Source organism: Nasonia vitripennis, unplaced genomic scaffold, assembly GCF_009193385.2.
Source record: "Nasonia vitripennis strain AsymCx unplaced genomic scaffold, Nvit_psr_1.1 unplaced0148, whole genome shotgun sequence".
Lineage (NCBI taxonomy): Eukaryota > Metazoa > Arthropoda > Insecta > Hymenoptera > Pteromalidae > Nasonia > Nasonia vitripennis.
Genome location: NW_022279927.1, coordinates 1,250,031 through 1,276,882, shown reverse-complemented (window position 1 = coordinate 1,276,882; position 26,852 = coordinate 1,250,031). Strand labels below are relative to the sequence as shown.

The 26,852-nt window shown below is 34.2% G+C and overlaps 4 protein-coding genes across 18 annotated transcripts in view; 3 read left to right on the top strand and 1 right to left on the bottom strand.

Annotated features, from left to right (window-relative positions):
- Positions 1–11: 11 nt before the first annotated feature.
- LOC103317669 lies at positions 12–21,855 on the bottom strand. Of its 5 annotated transcripts, none has more exons than XM_031933352.2 (6): positions 21,311–21,855; positions 18,570–19,097; positions 4,303–4,532; positions 3,746–3,949; positions 3,142–3,385; positions 12–2,457 (listed from the first exon to the last, which is right to left on the bottom strand). In XM_031933352.2, the coding sequence occupies exons 5-6, from the start codon at positions 3,374–3,376 to the stop codon at positions 1,856–1,858; spliced, it is 837 nt and encodes a 278-aa protein (XP_031789212.1). In that variant the 5' UTR covers positions 3,377–3,385; positions 3,746–3,949; positions 4,303–4,532; positions 18,570–19,097; positions 21,311–21,855; the 3' UTR covers positions 12–1,855. The 5 variants fall into 5 exon arrangements, with proteins under 5 accessions (XP_031789212.1, XP_032458119.1, XP_031789213.1 ...); XM_032602228.1 differs by lacking the exons at positions 18,570–19,097; positions 21,311–21,855 and adding an exon at positions 4,688–4,860 and having other exon boundaries at positions 12–1,853; positions 1,924–2,457; XM_031933353.2 differs by lacking the exons at positions 18,570–19,097; positions 21,311–21,855 and adding an exon at positions 4,688–4,860.
- The window catches only part of LOC107982149 (dipeptidase 1), a 662,392-nt gene continuing 640,402 nt past the window's right edge, over positions 4,863–26,852 (top strand). For 5 of the 11 annotated variants that reach the window (XR_004345325.1, XM_032602224.1, XM_032602223.1 and 2 more), the window contains exons 1-2: positions 22,006–22,032; positions 22,623–22,845. The gene's annotated coding sequence lies outside the window, so the exon portion shown is untranslated. Of the gene's footprint in view, positions 5,549–5,620; positions 5,747–5,814; positions 6,795–22,005; positions 22,402–22,622; positions 22,846–26,852 lie in introns of those variants that run through there. The other 6 variants (XM_031933340.2, XM_032602226.1, XM_031933341.2 and 3 more) reach the window with 6 other exon arrangements.
- LOC116415715 (GATA zinc finger domain-containing protein 14-like) lies at positions 5,648–7,482 on the top strand. Its single transcript, XM_031933332.1, has 5 exons — positions 5,648–5,746; positions 5,815–6,132; positions 6,279–6,438; positions 6,513–6,794; positions 7,334–7,482. Exons 1-5 carry the CDS (start codon positions 5,648–5,650, stop codon positions 7,480–7,482), a joined length of 1,008 nt encoding a protein of 335 aa, XP_031789192.1.
- On the top strand, positions 16,181–16,676 carry LOC107982099 (zinc finger protein GIS2-like). Its single transcript, XM_016989565.1, has 2 exons — positions 16,181–16,267; positions 16,422–16,676. The coding sequence occupies exons 1-2, from the start codon at positions 16,181–16,183 to the stop codon at positions 16,674–16,676; spliced, it is 342 nt and encodes a 113-aa protein (XP_016845054.1).

The window sequence follows — 26,852 nt, the reverse complement described above, 5'->3', positions numbered from 1 at the left end:
GATAGTGATTGTTACTGATCATTTTATTTCATCCTACTCTGGATGTAATAATACATTGACTAACATATTTTTAATAATGTAACAAATGTAATTTGTTGAAAAAAATATGTATTTGGTACGTCTTAAAGTCGTATTTTGTATGCTAAATTTGCAATTGGTATTGCAAATGTATTTTATAGAAATGCTGTGCGGATAATTATAGATTACATGGCTATGGTATATATTATTAAGGATTCAATTAAAATTAACATAAAGTTTTAAAAGTAAAATAACAATTAACATACACATATAATCTATTTTTGATGTTATTGTATACCCGGTATTTCCTTTAATGGCTTCGATCAGATATAAAAAGTATTGTTTGATAACATTTATAATTATTAGGACCAAATATTGTTACATACTTAAGTAAAATTTTTTAATACTTATATATGCACATTATATACAAAAAATATTATTTATATTTAAAAAAAAAGAGAGATTAAATACTTCATTTTATTTTGTGGTTACTTAAAAACAAAAAAGAAAAAGATTAAGACTGTCTATGGTTATTAAATGTAATAACTAAATGTATATAACCAAAGATAGTGATACTTAGAAGTTGAAATCAAACTGTAAAAACATTGTTATTAATTTTATTTTTATGAGTTATCATTAATTGCGAAACCAAAAATCTAAATAATAAGTTTAATTATTTATTTAAATTTATTGATGTTCTAAATACTTTACAAATAAACAAACATTTTTCAAAATTTACTGGATTTATTTTTTTTTTTTCAAATTTATATTAGATGATTTTGATCCGGGGACGACATATAAGTGGCCGTAGAATAATAACAATTTTATTGTTAATAACTATACCTGCCACATTTAGCGCAAAACACCCATATGGACATGAAATTCCTACGGCTACCTATATGTCGCCCCGCACTATTTGGCCCTTATGTTAATTTATACACATGTTTTCAATGATAAGCAGATTAGAATTTAACAATTTATAACATAAAAAAAAATTACAGAATTTTTCCGGATATCGCGCGATTAGTCCCGCGACTAATCGTGCAAAAAAAAGTTTCATTATTACGCGTGATCAGTCGCGCGACTAATCGCGCAAATAAGCGCGTAATAAATCGCGCGATATTTTTCAGTAGGGACTTCAGTGGAGTACCACCCAATACTTTAACAAATTTGGTACTGAACATAAGTACTCCGTATCATATAACTTTATGATATCACAAATTCTATTGATATTACTAGTTGCAATCATATTACTATTTGGCAAAATTCTTAATAATTTTTAATAATAGTATGATCTACTTAATATTAGTATCATCTACAATGAACTTCTCGAGCCTTATAAATTTTCCATCATTGAGAAGAGCAAATGAATTATCGGATCTCTCATTTTCTTGTAAGTGCGTCCCGTATAAACAACCTCCTTTTACTGCTTTCTTATATATTTTTGTACGGATTGGAGACAGCTGCAATATCTGTAGAAATTCTTCATCTTTATTAACATTTTCTCCTTCCCCAAAATATGTTGTATTTGTTAGTTTTAAAGCAGTTAGAGTATAATCACAATATCATTTTACAAAGTTATCCATCTTAGGATAGACCAATTCTCGTAAAGTAATCATACTATGATTGAGGTTGACAAAACGAACAATCTGCTGCGTCGCTCCTCTAGCACATCGAATGGCTCTTAATAAATTTCGATTTTCTGACTCAAATGGAAACGTCGAATGTGCCCATAAAGGCCCCCAATCAAGAACACTTTTATTTAAATGTAATAATTGATGTACATTAAAGGTCATCATTTTGATTCCGAAAAATGTTTCCATCTGAGAAACAAACTTTACAACATCTTGTCAGCACGATCGAGCTCAATGACAGTAATATTATCATTTAATAATATATACAAACTTTCAACGAGAAGCATCCAGTGGTTTAATAATTTGTTGCTCAATATTGTACTGAAAACTGGAACACTGCTGAATAAAATGAAATTTTCCCATTCTCGAGCACTCCAATCATTTCTCACACTAACGGGACGAGTTAAACGCGACACTTGACAAGGATATTTGACATATTTTAGTATTTCATCTAAGACCTTTATTTCTATTTCTGTCATGGAAGATGAATAATGATCTGTGAGTTGTTTAGCTACTCCTTCTAAAACACAGTGCATGTAATCAGGCACAAATCCATAAACAATATTCAATTTCAATAAATTAATAAAAGGTGATGGGTACAAAATTCCAAGTATTGTTTCTCCAGGTTCAACTTGAAGCATATGCATTAACATACTTTGATGTTCTCGTGGCCTTGGAATCTGCTCCAGGATAGGGTATCTCATACTACCAAAAGCCCATACGCCAGGATGTTCACACCAACTACATCCAAATTTTCCATTGAATTGTTTGATACCTAATTTTACTGGCGCTCGAGCTACAGAGTCTACGCAGCATATTAAAATGTATACTTTAATCACGCGTTCTTCAAGGCATATTTTAGACGTTATTCCGTCTGTAGATAAGCGGTTCATGGTAATCACGAATGGGTTTAAAAATATATCCATCTTTGGCTTTTTTTTATTAATCCATAATCCGCAAGTTAACAAGTTATTTAATCTATCTTGAATAGGTATTTAATTTACCATCAAATAGATTGGCCAAAGTGAAAACTGAGATGACTCAAATTTAGGAGCTTCATCAGTATTAAAAACTGCAGTTGCATAATTATGTTTGTCTTCATCAGGTAAAGAATTTACGAATTCTCGATAAAGTTTCCCGTCGTAAATGTCCTTAATATTATTATCCCTATTGTTTCTATTGATCATAATGTTGTTGTAGTAGTTTTCATGAATATGTAATAAGTCTAATATTGTTTCTGAAGTATCAATAATAACAAAATAATTGGAACTGCATGCTCTTGAGAGATCTATCTCTGAACGACAAACTTGACAAATGCAAATAGATTTAACCGTATTGAATTCACCTATGTATGATGAGCATACATGACACACTGCGTGAAATTCTACCGAACCTTATGGATTTATTAATTTATCGATCATATGCTTAGAGTCAGGTAATACGGGTTCAGAGAAAATAGTATTAACAAATTTTAAAAAATTTACCATACCTTGCACAGATAAAGCATTTTCAATGCTATAATTGAGAACCATAAAGAACAATTCTCCTACAGTCCTATCTATGCGAGAATTAACTTTTTCCAGAAATATATCACTCTCTATAAACTCTTTTAAATTTGCAAGTTTGTTAGATGGTAGTATATATTCTCCATGCTCGTCTATTAAGAAATTTCTCACATAATTTAAAATAATGTCATTGTCCAAATCAGATTGAGTGTCACTCATATTTCTAACCTATAAGAAATATTATTTCGTACTTAGAAATAATATATAATGATGCTACTTTAAGATACAAATGCGACATAGATGCTTCTTACATAGAAAATGAGCTTTCGCATGTGTATCAAATAATATTTTCAACATGACAATTGTTCTACTGGCCTGTGAGCTTCGTAAAAAATAATTAAAATGAGAAAACGATACAGTTATCCTCAAAAAATTTGTCAACTCAGCTTGCGTGTTAAACTTTTTATTGATAATTATAGTAAATTAAGTAAATATTAACAATTATTTAATGCAAATGCAAATAAATAAATAGACTCTTTACGCAGGTCATGTTGAAAAAGTAATAATTCGTAACTGACAATTTTTTACCTGTACATCCACAGAACCCTCTGCATGTATGCTCGCATTCCCCGGAACTGCGATTATGTTTTTGTTTTAAAAATCAATATGCATAGGTTCTACGTTTTCTGAAAATTTTTCCTGATCAACAATCTGCACTATTTCTACAGGTTCTTGTTCAAGATCCGGACTCCTGCCTAGTAGAAGCTGTTCATTGTCGTTTACAATTTTCATCTGCAAAAAATAAAAATTGATAATATAACATACAAGGACCACGTAATATTTGTATTCATTCGGTGCAAATTATTTTAAACTTATTATAACAAAATACGTTGATTAATCATTGTAATTGTATCCTCTCTTAAAGAAGTGATGGGCTTTGTTGTGAAGCATTTAATTGAGAATCGGTCGCCTGGTACAAGAATTAAGGAACGCGAATCAGCAATACGGATTTTATTATATAATCTACAAACGCTTCAAACTGTTGGCGCTAAGCAAGCAGCAAAATTTAAATGTTAATTATGACATGATAAGGAGTGCGTGAAGCGCACTTAAATTTCATAGTAATATAAAAATATGATACTAACCTCCTCATTGTTTCTATTATTCATAGCATGTATAAAACGACGTAATGTTGATGAGCATATTGCTTCGTCACCAAGCTGAATATTCATTTTATATTCGTCACCCATTTTTTAATAATTTTCTATGCATACGTTATCGCAAAATTATATTATTTCTTTGTATACAGTAACGTAACTTTTGCCTGCAATTTTCCTGATGAATTGATACTTGTGCTAAAATATTTTTCTATAATCTGTAAAGTCAAAGATATAAATGTATAATTGACAATATATATTTAGGTAATTGAGACTCTATTGGTTATTTTAATTTTATTTAAATTTTATTATTAATAATTAATTTAAAGTTTAGTATTAATATTTTTCTATTTTGACTAAAATTGTAAAATACCCGCAAAAGCTGTGTTATACTGATATTTTTATACTGTAATGCTTTACTTCATAATAGATTTTTGAAACTCTAATAAATTGTTATTTTTGATATACAGCAAAAAATTTTAATTATTTATTATATCTAGCAGACATAGAAAACATTAAAAACTTTATTGTAAAGAAGTGCTTATATAGATGGGCGTCCGACTTCTGATTTTCCGGTCCCATGGCAGGAATAAGAATCCGGAATGACGACAGCCAATCAGAGCCATTCCGGAATTTCCGTCACATGGAGACGCATGTCACCTTCAGTAAGTCGCGAAATAATAAGTAGAGATCGAGATTGCATTATCATTTCATTTATGTATCTATGTTTATATATAAAAACAAGTTTAACAAAAGAAATTATCTATCTCTATTTACACTATAATTTGCATATTAGCGCAAATACGTGTATCCTTCTTTATATGAATGAACATGAATTTATCTTTCTTTATATACTGAAATAATACAAATAATAGCGAAAGTTTCTTTGTTGTATATATCTGTGTATGCGAAGTAGATCAAATATTTAAAAAAAAAATTGAGTAAAGTAAAACAGAAATGTAATAAAATTTATACAATCGAAAATATTGCCCAACAGACAATATCAAAATGATAGCTGGTATGCGTTTTATTAATGAAAAACATAAAAATCATTTTATACCTGTTGAAGAAATATTGAGTAATCACAATGAAAGTCAGCACATTAAACCGAAAAATTATAATGATTTTGATCCCAAAAAAATATAATATGTATATTGGTGTTATTGTGATGGAAGTGAATGTCGACACGGAGAAGCTTGTAAATACCATAAAGGTGTAATTTTTGCATTAGGAGGTAGGATTAATTTTATGTTCTTACACACCAATTTTTTATTTGCACAATATTTTAACAAAAATATTTTTATAGAGAATGAAGAAGAAATAAGGAAAAAATATGAATAATTGTTCGAGAATCGTCTTTCCAACTTGGAAAGATTTGGTCGACTCTGATGATACTGAGGTTGAATCTCAGTCGTCACAAAAATTACAGAAGGTTAGTTAAATATAATTGACAGTTTTAATTTAATTATTTCAATTTTTAACAATATATTTTTGTTTCAGAATGCTTTAAAAAATGTATCAAGACAAGTAATGTTACAAAGTACAGAGAGAACGAAAGCTTTGTTCAGACATAGACAATTTATGGATCAACGATCAAAATTAACATTAGATAACACGAATGATAACAGTAAAGAAAGTACAATCAGCAAGCTTGGTAATGTGTCTGTCATTGTAGACAAATTGCCTGATCATGTTTTAACCAGCAATCGTAAAAGATTAGCCGAAGAATTTGAGGATAGTGAAACTTCTGGTGACAAATGTAAAGGAAAAACACCTCCTAAAAAACCAGAGATAGCATTGCAACAGAGCAAAGAGAATGTCTCGCCAAATATGAAAACTTTTTCAGAAAGGCTAGGCGATTATTGTTTTCATTAGATAGTTCATCAGAAAATGACAGTGAGACTTTGTCTCCTTCTCTGATTGCAAAATCTCATCTCATCAGGAAAAGTAAAAATTATCTGTAGAAAAAAAGCAATGACAAATCGCAACCAAAAAATACTGAGAATGAAAATGAAAGTTTAAATAGTGACAATTGTAACGAGCAATTTGTAAATCACAACAATAGTCAAGCTTTGAGGATTGGAAATAAATTGATCGCAAACACCAATAAAAATAAAGGAAATAGTGAGCCTAGCGGAAACCACAGTCTAATTGCAAACTAATTGCATAACTAATTGCAAATAATAATGAAAATCAAGAAAATGATGCGCCTAACGAAAGCAACAGTCAAGAGATTCCACCTGTCAACGATAATGAACAAAATATTAGGCCTAATTGTCATGAAAATGAAAATGCAGAAAATAATGAGCAACACGGGAATAATAGTCCACATCAAGTGCCTGGTATTGAAAATCTTGATGACCATATTGGTAACAATGAACAACGTAATGCAAATGCAGATGAGGGCATCAATGATGGTATTGACGGAGATCCTGGTACGGATTCAGCTGGCGGTATTGATGAGTCGTCTACTGATTCGGGTAATTATCAAATAATTGATAACTTTATAATTAAATTACGCAAAGTATTTATGCAATCATTAAGTATTTGTGATGTACTATTTGTTTATTGTTATACAAAATCTTTAGTCTATTTTCTTTATTGACAATTTCCTAGGTACTAACTTTTTGAGTTAACTCGTTAACGAGTTGTAAACCTTAATAAAAACTATATAACTCTTTTTTATTTATAGTTTTTCAATCTTTGGTAACGATATATGCCAATTTCTAGTACTGCTATGCACGTTGTACTGTATACACTTTTTAACATGTTAAGAATAAGAATAGATAAAATAAAAATATTTAAAAAAATTAGATTTATACTACTCTAACCTCAAAATCACAAATTTAATGTGATTTTTCGGCTCTCGTGGTATAAAATATCGTATGTAACTTGTACATAAAGACTGCATTTTCAAAACTCGTTACAGCACTCGCCTTCGGCTGTAAACTCTCGTTTTGAAAATGCAGTTTTTGTACCCGTTGCATAATATACTATTATTTTCATTGTATCATTATAGATGAATGTTCTGAAGACGAAAATTATACCTTTGATGAAATGATTAATGATCATGAATGGGGCCACATTAGAAAATACAAATACAAGTTATTTAAATATTTGCGAAGACTACCACCAAGGCCTGTTGTTGACGACGAATCTTATTCATAAATTAGTTTTTGATATGTTTAACTATTTTAAATTGATTTTGTAAATATATTATAATATATACATAATAAACGTATATATATATATATATATATATATATATATATATATATATATATATATATATATATATAATAAACGTATAGAACTATTAGACAATGAACCAGAAATTTACAGTGAAGAAAATAACATGGTAAGAAAATAATAAATGTATCATTATTATTTCCCCAAAAAATATAGTATTTTATTACAGACATATCATAATACGTAATAAAATCTATAACAATTTTTAGGTATACTTAGGCAATGCTGTACGAATAGGGTCTTTGACGTGGACTATGCTAAAAGGTGGAAAAGATAATCTTTTGTTGAGAGTTATTGCAGTAGCCATCTGGACAAAGAGTGAGTTAGCTAACAGATGTATCGACTAGAGCAAAGTTAATAATGTTATTCTTGATCGTAGCCCAGTTAAATTAGCCCAGTTAGATCAAATTTCTCTTACTTTTTTTGTAAGAGAAATTTGATCTCATCTAGCAAGTCAGTAGTCTTATTTTTGATACAGTAGAACGTACGCTAACCTTAGTAAACCTGTAAAGTGTACAAATTATGAAGAAGATAATTTGATTATTTTCTTATTAAATATTATTATTTATAGCTTTTTTATCCCTTTTGAAAATAATTACTAAATTTTGTGATTCTATTATTGGACCATTTAAATTAAGAAAACATTTAATAGTAAAATAACAGATGACATGTCCATTAAACCTATTTTAATTATTTTAATTTTAATCGCATAAAAAAAATAATTACAAAATCACGTATTCATTTTAAACAGGAATTACATTAAGAGGTGAAGTAGTCAAATATATGTAACGATATAAAATATCGATATTAGAGGAATATCTTGATCAAAAATAAAAAAAAATTATATTTATTCTATAAAAGAAAAATTATATTTTGTTAGTTAAACAGCAAAGTTAAAATTGTTCTTCAAGGTATAGTAGGAACTGTACAAAACAAATATTTCACGGTTTTTACTTATTTATTAAATATCCTAAAACGTATACACATTTTATGTATACTATTTTTTCAATAAAAATATTTTTAGTATACTTCACTATGTACAATGTTGATTTTTGACCTAAATTCTTTTATCTAATTATTTACTTCCAAGGAGATCCACACCCTTCCCTAAATATTCTGATAAAATAAAAAATATTACAACCAAAAATTGAGGAATTAATATTCCATTAGTTCTCGATCACTTGGACAGGTGATTAATCACGTGATAAACCACGCCAAATAGTCACGTGACAAATCACCTGATAAATCATGTGATTAATCACGTGATTTTTGTCGCCAGGGCTGTCTCAATATCCGTTTGTTCAATAAACAAGTTATTTTTACAACTGTATGACAATAAAATTTTCAAAGTCTGCATTTTACCTACTGGCAAATAAACATTTTCAATGTATTCTCTTTGCTGAAAACATCTTACAACTTATGTAGCTTTATAAACATTATTATTTTTCTTTTTGTAGACCCTTTTTACATCAATAACTCTTTTATCATTTGGTCTTTCAACAATTTGCCAATTATTATTTTTCATTAAACTATTAATTTCAGAATCCACTGCAATTTTCCATTGCTTGTGTTCGCTAGAGTTTATCGCCTCCTCGAATGTATTTGGTACATTTACATCAATATGATTTACATAAATAAAATGAGTTACAGGATTTCTATATCTACTTACAGGACTTTTATTTCTATTGAACGTTCTTTTTACAGTCAAATTTTCTGTATTTTTATTTTCGTTTTCAACAATGTCAAGATTTGATTCGTTATCTGTACTCTTCTAAGGTCTGAGTAGAGATAAGAGTGTTTGGCATTATCATATCTTGATATGACTGTATAATTTTTTGTGATTTTAGAAGCACTTATAATATTTTGTCTAATGCCCTCAACATAATAAACATTTTTTAAATCGACTTTTTTTTGATTGAAATAATTTTTGAATTTGATTTTTATATTGCCAAGTTTAGTTGTTTTTAACATTTTACCATCTGGTTATTTTACATTTACGGGATCTTCCAAATTTACATAATTATAAAAGAATTTATCAGTATTCATAATATGGTCTGTACAACCACTGTCAAACGACCAATCTATTTTGCTACAATTTTCACTAAAACCTGTTACATGATTTTCTTCACTTGTTCTATCATTACTATACGTTTCCCGAGGGTTGGTATAGGAATAGTTAAATTTTTCACTATTTTCGTTATAGCCTGATTTATTTTATGATGACATTCAATTTGTGCCGCAAAGGCACTAGCGTTACTTTTGTTATCTGACTCGGGTTGAGTCATATTCTTCTCCTTAATCTTGGATTTTACATAATTAACTGTTCTTTGATCTTCTGGGATAACGTCTATAAAATCCCCAATATAACTGTAGCTTGGTGGCAAAGCTCTGATCAAATATCTCAGCTTTTCAGTTTCTTCTAATTTTCCACCGGCTGATTTGAACTCGTTTGTTACTTTTTAAAATTCTATAAAAAATTCTTCTACTGTTTTGTAATTGTTTAATTTTTTACTAATGTGTTCTAACGATTATAATCAGTACTAGATCTGATAAACAGTTAGAATACATCGGTCATGTATTCTAACTGTTTATCAGATCTAGTACTTATTATAATCGTTCTTGCCTTTAAATCTTTTTCCTTCCACTTATCTTCTTTTGCTTTATCTTCGTTGGTCATTAACCTGTCTGCTGAATCTTTGCATTTTTTGTATTCTATTAAAATCATTAATCTAATTTTCCAGATAGAATAATTTGCCCCGTCAAATACGGGTATTAGAATATCTTCTACTTTGGCTTGCTTAGCCATATTTATATCCTTGTATACTCGATTTTTCAGTACAATAATTTTCTTGATTTCTTTCAAAAATATTTTTCTAATCTTTTTTCCACGTGGCTTTTTTTCTAATCTCACTTTTTAACCCCCCTTCATTTTTACATCTCCCCGAAGGTTAATGTAAAAAATGAAAATAAAAGTTTCCAATGCTCTGCTACCATGTTGGAAGGTTGGATCAATAATTGGACACTTGGGTTAATAATTAATAATTATATATTGTAGTCGGCAATAGTCTGGCGAGAAACACGTCCGCCCACATCTGAGTCTTATAGTCGAGATTAGATTAGATTAGATTAGATTAATTGCTCTTTATTTTTGTACATTTTGTTGTACATATAACAAATATAGTGTATTATGATAAAGGAATAAATAAAATTTGTGTAAGGGTATATAGTATAAGGTGTGTGTGATGTTGAGAGATGACATGAGATGAAAGAGAATGTATGTATGTTTGTGCGATGTTTATGTGTTTTCCAAATTAAAGAAATAATTTTTGGCTGCTTGTTTGAAGTGTGATATGGATAGTGTGTCGCGAAGTTGAGATGGAAGGCTGTTCCAGAGGTAGGAGGCGCTGATGAAAAATGAATTCCTCAGCGTCTCCGTCTTGAAGGACGGGATGTCCAGTGGAGTCACCTCGCCCCCGACAGGCCTGAGTGCGACGTGGAAGTCAAAATAGGCTAGTAGATAAGCTGGTATTGAGGTGTTGAAAATTTTTCTAAGAAAACAGGCCATGAAGTACTTCCTACGTCCGGCGTGGTGAGCCATTGCAACTCACGCCTGTAAGAGGAGATGTGCTCGTCCCTCTTTACACCATAGATGTATCGGATTCCCGTATTGACAAGCCTCTGCAGTTTCTAGTCAAGCTCTTGAGTCAGGTCGCAGTAAACAAGTGAGCAGTAGTCGATGAGGGGAAATAGGAGTGCTTGCACCAAATGTTGGCGCAACCTGAGGCTAGTGCTCTTCCGAAAGAAATATAGCCGATACATTAAAGAGTGAGCACGTTTACAAGTTTGTGTAACGTGCTCTTTCCACGTAAGTTTTGAGTCAAGCACCAGCCCCAGGTTGCGCCAAAGTTGACCTGGGCCCCCCCTATATTTATATAGGTGTTAGCAGTAGAAGGTAGAGCATTGATATAGTAGGGTGAGCCCAGGACGATCGCCTTAGTCTTACTAACATTCAGCTTAAGTCTGTTTAGTGCTGCCCAGCCCATTATCCTCTCGGCGTTAGCACTCATCTTGTCAGAACAGGAATCGAGCTCCTCAAGGGGGCATTGACAGTAGATTTGCAGATCATCCGCGTAGACTAGATGGGATACATCTGAGTCAAGGCAGAGGCCAATGTCATTGATGTATAACGCGAACAATAAGGGGCCCAAGACTGACCCCTGTGGGACACCGGTGTTTAGTGGTAGGAATGTAGAGAGTTCGTTGTTGTCACCAATGACGGCCTGTTCTCTACCAGAAAGGTAAGATGCAAGCCAGCGGATAACCTGCTTGGAGAAGCCGAAGGAGGGTAGCTTTCTGAGTAGCCTGACGTGACACACTGTATCAAACGCCTTGCTAAAATCAAAAAGAAGCAGAAGGGTGACCTTCTTCCTGTCCATTCCAAGCCTGACATCATCAGTCAGCTTAATCAAGCCGGACTGCGTGCTGTGGCCAGTGCGAAAACCAGTTTGGAAACTATCAAGATAGAGTCTAGTTTCAAGGTATTCAGAGATTTGATTGTGCACCAGCCACTCCAGCGCCTTGGATAGAAAGCAAAGTAGGGAAATCGGTCGGTAGTCAGTTACAGCTGTAGGAGAGTTGATCTTGTTTAATGCTCTTACGAGCGATGATTTCCAGGCAGAGGGAAAGCATGCCTCACTCAAAGACAGGTTGAAAATTTGACAGATTAAAGGAGTGAGTATTGGTAGTGCTTTAGAGATTACAACCTGTGGGATGCCATCGCTTCCCCTGGCCTGGGTATTGAAATGTGAAACTGCAGCTAACACGTCCGATTCTGTGATGGCCCTGAAGATAAAGTGTTCAGGGAGGTCTAGGCTCTCGAGGGTCCGCAGATACTCCTCGACAGATGGAGCTTGAGGGTCATTTGAGATGGAACTGAAGTGTTCGTTGAGAGCATCTGGAGAGAACCGAGCAGGTGGAGAAGATTTAGAGGTGGTAATGCCAAGATTTTCAAGTTCTCTCCATATCTCTGCAACGTCGGTTAGAGTAGACAAGCGTGAATAATAGTAATTCAGCCTGGCTTCCTCGACCCGTTGATGAGCGTCATCCCTTGCGATTCTATAAAAGTATAGATCCCAAGGTAGACGACTTCTGCGAAAACGCCTGTAGAGCCTATTCCTTTCAGTTAAAAGGTCACGAAGAGCCGCGGTGAACCACGGGTGACGTTTACGTCCAGGTGTCAGTCTTTAATGGGGCGAGATGATTTATGGCTTTTGTGATGTTTTCGTTGAGGATGGTGATGCATTCGTCAAGTGATGGTGTGGTGAAGGATGACCAGTCGCATGCGCTAAGGAAGTCCCTTAGCTTCTCAGCACAGATTCCTTTGTAGTTTCTGTAAGTGTAGGTATTAGGTACGTAGCGTGGAATCTGTACGTCGAGTGTGGCTGTAATAAGGTCATGTCCATTAATGAAAGGTGTGTCAGTCTTCCAGTATGAGAGCAGGCGATCCTGCTCATCGATTAAGCAAAGGTCAAGCCAGGTGTCAGAGTCTTGTCTATGATGAGTTGCACCATATGGCACAGAAATAAGGGAGTTCTCGTCGATGAAAGCCTTGATGAAATTGGCGTCTTCAGACGAGGAAAGTTGGTCAGCATTGAAATCACCCATGATGACCTTTGTGGAGTAGTTGTGCATGTGTGTTGTTAGTTGCTCAATAAAGTTAGATCCCTGGATAAAGGGAGAATGAGGAGGGCGATACACAACCCCCACGAAGATGGGCGATATTCCCTTAGCTGTGATTTCACAGAAAAGATACTCCGGCTTACCTGGTTTGCCCGACCATTCACCATCAGATGACGAGATGATACAAGCTGTCAGTGAGTGATGGATGTAGAGAGCCACACCTCCACCGTTCCTGTTTCTGTCCCGTCTGTAAAGAGTGTAATCGTCCAGTGAAGGGATGGACGATATCTTGTCGCTTAGCCAGGTCTCGGTCACAGCCACTACGTGGAAGGGGGAACGAGTGGACAAGAAGAACCTGATCATCTCAATGTGACCCGTAAGGGAGTTCGCATTGAGATGACAGACCCTGAGACCCCCAGACAGAGACGCTTTAGATGTAGATGTGGATGTGTTTGATGTTTTAGACGGTGGTTTTGGTGGAATGATGTGTAAGTGTTTTAATGTGTGGTGTCCGTGTTGGCTATTGGCGGTGTTCGGGCTAAAAAATCTTCCAGATCAGCCTCTGTAGTGATGATGGTGGCCCGTTCATTGTCTTCGCCAGAACGGATGAGGATCCTACCATCCCTCACAAAAGAGCGGCATCCTTTCTTCCTCTTTGCCTCCAGCCTTGCCCTGATTCGCAGCTTGTGAATATCTGGAGGAAGCAGCTCATTTATATTGATGAGTCCCTGATGGTCTGGACAGAGAGCTCTCGCTTCCTCCAGTAGCGCAGCATCCAGTTCACTAGTGTGAAGTTTGCGCTTCCTGGCTTTGGCCACTATGATGGAGCGGGCCAGTGCACTGGAAGAGAGGGTGACAGCAAGTGGTGGAAGTCTGCTGTCACCCGGCGCACTGATGTTCGTTGTGTCCAGTCTCCCCATGATCCTGACGGACGCCACATCCCGCTTCAGGACCGTGGGATCCAGTGCAGCCAGGACCGAGTAGGCCAGGAGCTGCAGTGATGTCTCCTGGGTGTAGCCCAGGCCGGTGATCACCACCACGTTGTTGGAAGTACGCTCCTGCTTCCTCTTTAAATCGGCCAGCTCGCTGCGGATGGTATTGAGCTCCTCCGAGGCCGGCGCAATGCTGTTGTTCTGCTGCTCTACAGGGCTCCTTGACGACAGCTGTTGAATTTGTGCCTGCAGCTCAGAGATGGAGGACTCGGCTTTACTTAGCCGAGTGTTGAGCGCAGGCAAGTCGTCAAGGGCTTTGAGGCGTTTCTCAAGCGGGCCAAGTCGCTTCTCGATTTTTGAGACCCGTTCAGACACGGTGTTTTGCGCCTGAAGGGCCTCATTTTGGACCCGCTTGATATCATCCAGTGCCGCAATGATGTCCTTGAGGGACGCCTCGATTGACGCCTGTGTCCTCGCCGGCGACTGCGCTCTGGAGCCGGCAAGAGATGGAGGCGCAGACCTATTCTTCTTGGGCACACCTGTTAAAGGAGTGCCCTTGGTGGATGTGCTTGCCGTTGCCGCTGTCGCTGCCGCTGCCCTTGCCCTCGTCTGCGTGGTCTTGGGCGTGCCGACGTCTGTATATTCTGCTGCACAGGCAGCACAGACGAGTGTGGCATCATTCCCCACCATTATGGACCGAAATGAGACACATATGGTGTGGAAATGGTCATTGCACAACTCGCATGTCTTCATTCTTCCCCTGGCTGCTTTGTTGCATTGAGCACACATAACAGGTGTTTCGGCACTTTTTCCACCAATTCCGCTCATTCTGGACGAGGTTATGTCACTGTGGATAACTTACTGACAGTCGATAAAGTAGAGTATGTTGGAGGATAATAGCTGGTGGTAAGTTATCGACTGTTTTTGATGGTAGCGACGTTGACGGAGGAAAGAGAGACGCCGTGCAGCGAGGAGAAAAGCCGTGCGTGTTTGCAGGTTATGTTTCAGCGACAGATGTTGTAGCAGGAAAAAAAGCAGAGTAGTAGATTGCAGCCTCCAGTGAATAATATGTCACAATGAAGGTTGCAGAATAGCGCATGCAACAGACTACAAAAGAATAGGCCCGAAGGCAACGTGCGGCAGTAAGAGTGCAGAGAAAAATGAGTAAAGCAAAGCAGGACTATATGTACTCACGTGAAGTTGGCAGAGAGAGAGAGAGAGAGAGAGAGAGAGAGAGAGAGAGAGAGAGAGAGAGAGAGAATGTGTAGTGCAGCGCGGTATAGTCTGACTCTACGAACGAGTGTAGCATAGGCGCTTAGAGTATAGTCGCGAGGCATGCGCGATACGCTTGCTCTCGCGTGCGCTTGTCTGACTGCACAAAATCGTCGTCAACCAATAGATAGCGCAACGTGTACCATTTCTGAGTAGTATCACGATCATATATATTTACATATTCCAACAATATCGAATAGCGACCATTTCCAACCCTGTTCAAATGTCAACAAAATATTTTAAGAAAGCCATCATTCACAAACGTATTAACATTTACAAGCTACATGTATTTGTAATATTTTGATATGTTTTGTGCTATTAGGCTTTATTGTGTTTATAATTTTATAGTATAATTTAAATATACATAAATATGTGTCTAAAAAACCAAAAGATCATGACTTATGCGGACAAAATTGGAAACGAAAGAGGAATTATGCTGACTTTTGTGGAATCATGCAGACGTCAGTATTTATTATATACGTCAGTAATTATGTGATGATTACTTTAGCACAATAGGACTTATGCGGACAAAAAAAGCCTCTTTTCTACAACTGTATCGAAGGCGAAGCCGCGTCCGCATAAGTACGGATATATATAATTACATACATATTGATATACAGGTTTGAAAAAGATTTCACAACCCATGCAACTACGCACCCCAAGCTGATAATTTCCATAGCTAATTTTCATATGAGTACATACACACAAAGGAACAGCGGAAGACAAGCCTGGAAATGAGGAATATGGACTCGAAAGCTACAGAAGAAGAGGTTAGAACAGCAATAGAAGGAGCCCTCGGGAAGCCAGACAATGGCAGGAGGGTAACTCTATTAAAGCCTAACACGAGAGGCCCTAGAATTGCCATAGTGATACTCGGCGAGAGAGAGAAAGAGAGAGAAAGAGGCCCAGGAGCTCCTAGAGATAGGATATTTCCGCGTGGGCCTTGTAAGTTGCAGGATCATAAAACGTGTAAAGGTAGTGCGGTGCCACAAGTGCCTAGGCTTCGGACACCGAAGGGATCAGTGCAATGGAGCAGATAGATTGACCCTCTGCTATAAGTGTAGAGGACCCGATCACCGCATGGCTGAGTGCCAGATGGAACCGAGCTGCTTCCTCTGCAAAGAGGATGGAATGAGCAAAGAGGACTGTAAACATGTAGTTGGACCTGGCGGCTGCATTGTTTTCAAGCGCGTTCTGGACAGGGCAAAGAAAAAGAAAAGGAGAGCCTAAAAGATGGCAATAGCAGATGAAGTGCTTGATGTAACAGCATCGAAAGCATAGCAACAAAAAGACGGGGTTCATGCAGAAAAAGGCTTCGACCCTGAACCCCTAATCACTTCGATGCATGGGAAACGTATGAAAATGTAAAACCTCAAAGAAGAAGCCCTAGGCTGATTAACGGGCCCCACGTACGTAATGTTGAACAATGGTGCCTGTGAGGTTTCGGTGTCGGAAGACCACTTGTGCAGAGCTTGCTTTCCCTACTGAAAAAAAGGCAGATGACAATTAGTTGATTATTAGCTGATAATCAGCTGATATTCTGCTGATAATCGTGTCAAAACGTCAGCTGATTATCAGGCGATATCAGCTTAATATTTTTATTTAAGCTGATAGTTACAAATATACGTTTATATGAGACAAAATGCTAATAATAATCAGCTGATAATCATCAAAAATTTTTTAACCTTTAGTATATTTTTTCGAAGTTGTTTTAAATTAATAAAATTTATAAAATTCACATAATGAGGGCAAATACTGTTTTACCATCTAGATGATAACACCAAAACACAGGCTGTTAGTTACAAAATTTTTATTTTTTAATAATTTGATTTTAACAAAAAGTTTTTTAAATATTAATAAATAAAAATGTTGTAGCTCACAGTCAGTGTTTTAGTGTTACGATCTAAATGGTAAAACCGTATTTGCCCTCATTATGTGAAATTTATAAATTTTATTAATTTAAAACAACTTCGAAAAAATATACTAAAGGTTAAAAAATTTTTGATGATTATCAGCTGATTATTATTAGCATTTTGTCTCATATAAACGTATATTTGTAACTATCAGCTTAAATAAAAATATTAAGCTGATGTCACCTGATAATCAGCTGACGTTTTGACACGATTATCAGCAGATTATCAGCTGATTATCAGCTAATAATCAGCTAATTGTCATCTGCTTTTTTTCAGTAGGATTACCTACACCACATATAAAAAACACACACAATACACACACACACATGTATGATTTCAATATATCATTGTAGTATGTAATTTTTAATTATTATTTTTCCGCAATCATACATATTTTTTTTTACTTTTTCTACACTTTCATCATTCTATTTCTGACTTGCTTTCTTCCTACATATTTTTATCTTTTCTGAATAGAAACTAATTTAATTAAAATGGTAATTAATGCTAATTAATTATTAGACAACCTCGTAAGTCAACGATTCAGTTCGATAAACGCTATCCATCATTAAACAGTTTGAAAAAAAACCAGGAATTCTCAAAAATTTTGTCCAGGTATTTATTATAGCCAAAATCTGAGTCTGAGTCTTCCGCTACGTGGTTTACAGTGTAGGTGCAAGTTCTTATCGTAGATTATTGACGCTTGCATAGAAAATGTGTAGGTGTTTCTCTACTATACACGCACGCTATGTACGCTACCTTTATTTAATTTTTTTTTTATCGTATACGTGGGCGTTGTCTACGAGTCGAATGTCTACCATCTATAAGCAAAACTTAGCAAAACGAACATCTTCATATTTCTTAGAAGATAAATTATTTCAGTGATTAACAAAATAAACAATCCGTTGGTTACGCTCCTTATAATATCATGATGAAAAAAGCGGAATTTTTACCAAACTGTTTGTTAAAGCGTTCTTGTTTGGCAAGATAATAACTGACCATTCGTTTACGTTCTTGCCAGGGTTATCACTTTTAATAATTTGGCTTATTACTTGTAAAGAGTTGAGCACCGCAGCCAACTCGTAGCGGTATGAGTACTTAAGGGGGCACAACATATTTAAACAAATAATACAAAATTTTCATAACAGTTTTTTTAAAATATTCATGGCGATAAATTACATTTCTCCTACTATTTGTAGACATATTGACTTACATTTTCACCGGTATAGAACCTCTCTTCGAATCCATAGCTCACTAACCGTAAGATTCCAAATCAACGGATAGACTAAATAAGCTCAAAATCGAAGATGTTGTATAAGGTACATTTGTTATGATATGAATAAAGACATTTAGTTTTAAATAAGTAAAAAAAAAAATTTATAAGCATTTTACTGATTTTTTAAATTAACTTTTTATAAATTTAACAGATTTTTTATGTAACTTTCTTTCAACATTTAAATCCCTCCATCCATATCATAACCAATGTACATATTTGAGTTTGAGCTTATTTGGTCCATCCATTCACTTGGAATCTTACGGCACCGAACCTAAAATCAAGAAAACCATAATTAAGAGAAAATCATTAAAGTTTCGACTTCTAATACCTACGCATAACTAAAGTAATACTTATCCTATACATTTTTCATTGATCCCACTACTGATACTTATCGAAATATTACTTTGTATACCAGGCTGTCGCATCTGGATACACATAAATACGTCTGCTGGGGTGTAGATGTGTCTGAAACACAAAAAGTTAAAATAAGTAATTTAAAATAAAATAATGTTTTAATTAAGAATACTTTATTGAAGCTCTTATTTTTTTCACCGTAGTCACAAAGCATTTTGTGTGTAGTGTTCATCATAACCAGAACTGCAGATATAATATAGAATATTTGTTGTCTATATTAACAGGGAAAACCACTGGTAAACTATAGATACACAACGGTTTTTAAAATAAGGTTTTAACGATAAAGGGGTTCTTAAAGTCTGAGCTGAGAAAGCGTTTTTTCCACTTAGCCTCCGATATTTTATCATATTTCAAATAAAAAACCTAATTTCAAAAACCGTTGTGTATCCATAGTTTACCAGTAGTTTTTCTGCGAAAATAATAAACAAATATATCTGCAGTTCTGAACAGTTATGGTAAAATAACCGTATTTAGAAAAAAAACATTAGTTTATCTATAGTTTCTCTGTGAAAAGAGTTATAACTTGTCATTCTTTAGTAATTGCGAAAATACTACTGAAAATACATCGTTTAGCCAGTAGTTACATAGTAGTTTAGGCAGTAGTTCAATCAGTGTTTTAGTTGAAAATATTTTATGTAAGTAATATATTAATTTAAAATGTTGTACCTATTATTTCTACTCAATATGTTTAGAGGTATCGATAGTAGTTTAAAATTAGTACCAGAGGGACTGTAATTGAAGGTCAGTTGAGGGACAGGAATTGAGAAGCGATATTTCTGAATCGACGGTGGCGGCAGCGGCGAAACTTTTTTTATAATATAGAGGGATTAAGGTAGGGTTCGACAAAATATTTTGCCTTTTTTAACTTTTTCTGAATTATACAAAAATGAAATGATTATGAAGCAAGCATTTTACCACCGAGTCATCGTGATCTTTGATATTTCATTTTAGTAGAATCAAATAGTTAATATATTATCTAGCACGTCCTTGTATGTTTTATTTATTATTAATTAATTATAATGAGTTTATTTTATTAAAACACACTAATAGTTATTGAGTAATAATAAATAAAACATACAAGGGTGCGTAAGTTATAATAACTATTTCATTTTTGTATAATTCGGTTATTATAGTATCGTTGTTATTACGTTGTGCGGTGGTTTATTTGTAATTAGTTTTGACGCTTGTATAATTAACTTGCCTTACGATATATTTATATATTCGTTCTCTTTCGTGACCTGGAAACTGGATAGTCCTTCGTGACACGTCAGATACTGATTGGCCTTAACTCTACACGATCACTCGTGGCAAGTTTCACGATCTTATATAAGCTGTTTTACCACTAACGCCAGATTTATTGACGGGCCCTTTGCCTATTGCACGATGCAGACTCTCTATATCTCGCACGCAGAGTTTGAGTGGTTTGCACACACTCAATAAGCGATGCGTACTGAGAAATAGCTCTCGTACTCGCAGACCGGGTACAGCCACACGTCAACAGGTTACTGGTACAAAAGGCGCTCCATGGATCGTTTCCTGGCCTTTTAAAGCCTCGGTGACGATTCAAGGAGTTGTGAAATTAATTGAAACGCGGTAACGATCGACCAGTCAACATCTGACGTGCAAGGATGATATACAAAAGTAAGTCAGTGATACTCGCGTGAGAAGTGCTGACTCGCAGGTCAAAGCACTCGCTCGGATGTTCGGCGATCCGTCTCGTACTGTCGCAATCGGTCTAGTATACGTCGCCTGTATGAGTACACGAATGCAGTCGTACAGGCGCTACACACATACTTACATGCCAAGAATATATGAACATAGGACATTACAATATAAAACATTTAATATGAATAAAATATCTCCCGCGAGTCATTAAAAATTCCCTTGTGTACTTCTATATAAAAAAAAGCAGAAAATTAAGAAATATTACTTTTTATAAAGCTGTACATTTTTGTATAATTAAGTAATTTTTCGTACGGTCACGCACGTTGGCATACGATTACGTACGTTTGCGTACGTTCGTGTACGATTACATATAATGCTGTATTAAATATCCGAATTCCACCCAAAACGTACGCGAACGTACGCGAATGATCGTCAACGTACACAATTCTACAGTAATGTACCGAAATGTATCATAATCGTACGGGGATTTGCATTATAATAATGTTGAAAATTTTCATACAGGTAATTATAAAAAAGTCTATTGATTGAAAATATAAAAACCATTAGGCAGTAAGAAAAATAAAAAATTTTTTCCTGACCAAGATTAGACCCCAGGTCCTCAGTGTCGTAATCCGCTATCCTACCACCCGAGCTATTATCGCACTTATGGCTATAATGGAGTTTTTATTTGAAAGGAATAAAAGGATAATCCCTATTTCTTCTGATTGTGTCTAGACTTATTAAGAATCCTTCTTAATTTTTATTACAGGTTTATTCTTAGAATGTAGAATAACTAGTTTTTTATTGCTTAGTAATTAATATGCAGAGTAACGTATTATATTTGTTTCAGACAAAAATTTGTTTGAGTTTAAATACAAATTTTATCTACGATATAATTATGAGTTAATTCCATTGTTAATATATATTTTCAAACATGGAAAGTACAATCAAAACTATAACTACTTAGCACTATTTGTATAATTCTAATAATATTTTTTGATGCACTTATTAAAAGCTGGATTTAAAATTGCATTTTCTTGCTCTTTTTTATCAGCTTTTAATAATAGAATATTTTATATACAAGTAGTCTAGCAGTTATCTTTACTAGAATTTGTGAGCAACAATTGTACAATAGAAAATGGACCTGTACTATGAGACTGCGCACTGTATATTGTAGAGAGAGAGAGAGAGAGAGAGAGAGAGAGAGAGAGAGAGAGAGAGAGAGAGAGAGAGAGAGAGATCAGGAAGGGAGGGTTGCCATGGAAGCTACCCGGCCGGGCAATAGCTGCTGAGCTGCTAGTCTTGCCGCGGCTTTCAGCAAGTATGTAATTTTTAACATTTCTTTACTCCGCTATAGCTTTTTAGATATAAAATAAAATCAAATTACAACAAGCTATAGTACATTAATTATTATGACATTTGTAAAACCTATAATTATTTTAAAAGGATTAAAATCAATTCTATACTTATCATAATATGGTTTTTTTACATTTGATATGTATTTTTATGGTTTTTGAACAGACTTCATAATTTGGTTCATTTCAAAAATAGATCGATGTTTAATATCTATATAATAAGTAAATGTTATTTGTCATATTTTTGAAATAAACAGAAAATATTTAGCTTCGATGTTTGCTGAGATGATAACTGGAAATGAGTATTTAGAAATCCTGGAAGTTTGACAGAAATCGTAATTTATTTTATGTCTTATTATATCTTTCATAGAAATCCTGTCACTTATTTTTTTCGAAGTGTTTCCATTATTAGGGAAACTGTTTAAGTTTAAACCAAAATATGACAAATCAATTTTTCTAAAATCTAACAACAAAATTTTAAAATCAATGTTTATACTATGCATGGAACATTACACATTATTTTGTAAAATTTTTAATATTTATTTTTGAATTCTAGTTATCGTATGTAAAAAGTCATGCTGTAATGCAAAAATAGAGAATCATGTTATAATATGTGAACATTATATATTTTATTAGATAAAATTTTGTAATAAAACACGCGCGCTTAAGTTTGACTAAAAGATGGTATATTTTTAATGCATTGTCAAAGCATACGTGCGTTTTTATGAATTACAGAAAAAAAGCTATTTAAAGCCACGGAGAAGATAAAAGACAGTGATGTATGTATTTAATCCTGATATATTACCTCCATCTTAAATGATTAGTTCCTATGTGTGTGTGTGTGTGTGTGCGCGCGCGCGCGTGTGTGTGTGGCACACACACATACAGGGCTTAAATTTCTTAACCTTAAACAGAATAGGTTAAAGAAGATATTTTATTTAAGATATATAAAATAACACTAATAATAGACGGTTTTTAGGATATATAAAGTAGGTCATCTTGCAAACTTATTAATTGTTTGAATAGATTATAAAAATTGCTGCAAAAGCTGCATTATATCGCCCCATGGTATTTCTTTAAAAATACGACATAAACGGACGTGCATAAAACGTCTTGCTTTTTGGGTAAATATCTTAATATCAAGTAAAAACAGAATAACCAGTCTGCCTCTTATAATGGATGCATATGATGATGGCCTGAATTTAGGTTTAGTCAAACACAAGGTTTACAAGAGTATAACTTTCTATTAATTATTTAATTTTACTGATATATTTATTATAGAGTTAAAAAAAAACTTTGACGTTTACTCAACTAGGAAGTCAGGTAGTTTAGTTTAGTTTCGTCAGATACATTGACGGCAATACTTTAAGGTTTGGATTTTTATTTTTATCAAAATTACATATTTGTAATAAATTACAAATTGAATAACAATGCTTTACTGTTTTGACAATAATTTAGACAATAGCAATAGCATATTTTTTTTGTACATTATAAAATGTATAATCTACAAATAAGGTCTATATACAATAACTTTAAAAAAAGTAAATGGTTAGGCGAGTTTGATATATTCCGCAACGAAATAACAGATAAAAAAGAACTGAGATTAATCAACCAAAGTCAAGTTTTGTTACATCAGAACGAGCGCAACCCACCAATATACTTACGGTGTGCTGAGTTGCTATCTTCGGCAGTTAATATTATGTTTACTTTACAAAGGAAATCTCTTTTAGCTACCGCAGACGCGATCACTGCCTTCCAGGAAAGGGAGCCGGATAACGAAATAACTTTTACACGTGGTTAGAATTTAAGGGGTCAAGCCTGCGTTAAATCCTGCAAAAAAACAAAAAGATATTCTTCTTACCAAAAAATTTTTGATTTGATGTAATTTGAAAAAAAAATTCTATTGAAAATATATAAAATATACACCATTTTTATCGAAAAAAAACATGTATATACCTTGTAAAATCATTGACCAAAATTCATGACATTTCATTATATAAATAAGTGTTTTTAGTCACTTGCTACGGCTTTTTGAAAGATCCGGACCGTCTTCTTTACTCTATCCAGGCTTAAAATGTACCTTAAACATGCCCCCTCGGACCGATCCAGAGACATTGCTAAAAAATATAAATCAAATACTGCTAGCAACAAATTTTGTTGCTAGTAATGTTTAATTGATATTTTTTAGATAATCGGTTTTTAAGAAAATCGTCTCGTGACTAGCCCTCCTACTGCTTTTGGTCGCCTGCGCGCTGTCACGTGAGACCTTCCCGATTCGTTTTCGGGAAAGCGCGCTTGTCCGATGATTACTTATCACGTGGTTATTTTGATGAGGCTGTCACTATTTGAGGGATATCGCGACGTAGTTTTGCTTGTTCAGTAACGTATTTTTAATTCTGTTGATAGTCCGTGTCAGTTTTTCCGACGGCGGCAATTCTTTCGGATAATTTACGCCCCGTGCGCAGTTGCCGCTACTCTTCTATTCCTATTTTTGTAGGATTATGCTGTGGTAAGGAAGTACTGCTTCTTGTGGCTGCTGCGATGGCGGTGTTCGCGAGTGTGTGTATATGTATATGTGTATCTTTTTTGTGTGTCTTTATTTTAATTAGCGTCGTAGGCGCGTAATGGAATCGGGGATTCCATTACAGTTCATTATATTTAATCATAATGAAGCAACAAAATTTTGTTTGATCAATAAAGGGTTTACTTAAGTTAAAGTTAAGTTATATAATGATCAATTAGAAACAACTTTCAAGATACTTACAACGTAACTTGCCATGACTGTTTCATTGTAATTATGGTGTTTTTATGACGTTCTAATACATAAAAAAAAATTTTAGTTGTTCACCAATAAACAAAATGAAACGGTCATGGCAAGTTACGTAGTAAGTATCTTGAGAGTTGTTCTCAATTGATCCTTATATAACTTAACTTTATGTTAAGTAAGCCTTTTATTAATTAAACAAATTTTTGTTGCTTCATTATGATTAAATATAATAAACTTGACTTTAATTGATTGATCTCAGTTCTTTTTTATCTGTTATTTCGTTGCGGAATATATCAAACTCGCCTAACCTTTTACTTTTTTAAAAGTTAATTTTTTTTAGAGATTTAAGTCCTTGTTAGTACTTTTTTTTAAAAGTATTTTATATTTCTCCTAAAAATAAAATATAAGCATCTGTATCACCTTTCGACCATGGCTTCTTTGTAACATTTTTATCACTATGAAATGAAATCACTGATCGTTCTGATACACTACCCTCGAATGATTTCTACACCTATACACCAAAATCCACGGAGCGCACCACCTAGACCTCGTCATCTGCCACACTGTACACCTAGATACAGCCCTCGAATTATTTCTACACCTAGACACAAAAAACACGCAACCTACTTTCCAATTTCGGAACCACCAGTCTTTTTCGGAACCACCAGAGAGATCAGAGGAAAAAGAGAGATTTGATTAATGTTGTTGTGACCGAGCCTGAACGTTGCGCGATTAAAACGCTAAGAATCGTGCATAGCGACCCTTAGCAACGAGATAAACGATATCGCGGATGTTATTGTTTACAGTCAGTCTGATCGTGTCAGCTGATGAGCTGAGTTGTATAAGATTAAATAAAAAGAGTTCGAGTTTGAGTTACGCTTTTATAAATAACGAGTTTTTATTTACGTTAAACTGTACTTGGTCATAACAATATTTATCAAGCCACTGGATAAAATTTCATTCGGCAATCCGATAATAAAACATAATAAATACTTTGGTAGAAAGTTCGCCAGATTTTTTTTGATGCTGCACTGATAAGTGCCCAGAAATTTCTGCCAACAGATAGTGGGCAAATTCTGGCATAATTCTGACAAAGGTAGCGGGAGGCTAATTTGAGATTAAAAAGTAAGGACAAGCACAAACATATTGATTTCCGATAACTACATTTATTTATAATTTCTGCTAATAAATCATATTGGTTTCATAAATTTATTCTATTCAATACAGTCCTACTCTACAAAGATTATGTGATACTCGTACAATCAAACTTTATTCTACCCCAAATGGGAAAATTCATTGGCACGATCAGGCAACTACGGAAACATACGTAAACGTAATAGAACGTACGCGAATGTACGCATATGTACGGGAACGTACACGAACGTAGGACTAAAATAAATATTTAAAATAAAAATTTTTACTGATTATTTACATAAATTTTCAACATACACTAGTACGACCTTACCGTCATTTCTCGCCGCTATAATTAACTTAATTTGTAGTAACCTAATCGGCCTTATATACTAATTAGTGTAAAAACTAAGCGCTTGCGAGAATAAAAACCGGACACCACCTACGAGCGGGTCTGCAACGATCAGTATTTTATTTTTTAGTTTACTGCATTTTCACACGTTCACCTACGCCTGCATACGTTTCTGTGTAATGGCGTACAAAATCTTAACCAAAACTTACGCGAGCGTATGTATTTTTTATTTATTTTTATTTACATATTAAGCAAAGTAGTAATTGTTAAATAAATAAGTTAGAATACATTAGATGATATATTAAATAATAATTGCATTTCTTTTGTTGATGAACGGAAACTAGCGTGTGGACTGAAAATAAAAATTTTTAGTGTATTATTTTTTATATTAACAGTTCTTACGTTGATTTGTAAAAAACGTTTTTCACAATTATATTGAACAAATCGACACACATGTATTTTCTATGCGTTCCTTCATGTTCTCGGATGTCGTAGTGGGTTAATAAGTACAGTTAGAAAAAATAGATAAAAATTAC

Coding starts and splice junctions, on each gene's coding strand:
- LOC116415715 (XM_031933332.1), top strand. CDS start 5,648: ATGAATAATTGTTCGAGAATCGTCTTTCCAACTTGGAAAGATTTGGTC. Junction 5,747..5,814: donor CGTCACAAAAATTACAGAAG/GTTAGTTAAATA, acceptor TTTTTGTTTCAG/AATGCTTTAAAAAATGTATC. Junction 6,439..6,512: donor CAATAAAAATAAAGGAAATA/GTGAGCCTAGCG, acceptor ATGAAAATCAAG/AAAATGATGCGCCTAACGAA.
- LOC103317669 (XM_031933352.2), bottom strand. CDS start 3,376: ATGAGTGACACTCAATCTGATTTGGACAATGACATTATTTTAAATTAT. Junction 2,458..3,141: donor AAATGCTTTATCTGTGCAAG/GTATGGTAAATT, acceptor TATGCTGCGTAG/ACTCTGTAGCTCGAGCGCCA.
- LOC107982099 (XM_016989565.1), top strand. CDS start 16,181: ATGAGGAATATGGACTCGAAAGCTACAGAAGAAGAGGTTAGAACAGCA. Junction 16,268..16,421: donor AGCCAGACAATGGCAGGAGG/GTAACTCTATTA, acceptor AAACGTGTAAAG/GTAGTGCGGTGCCACAAGTG.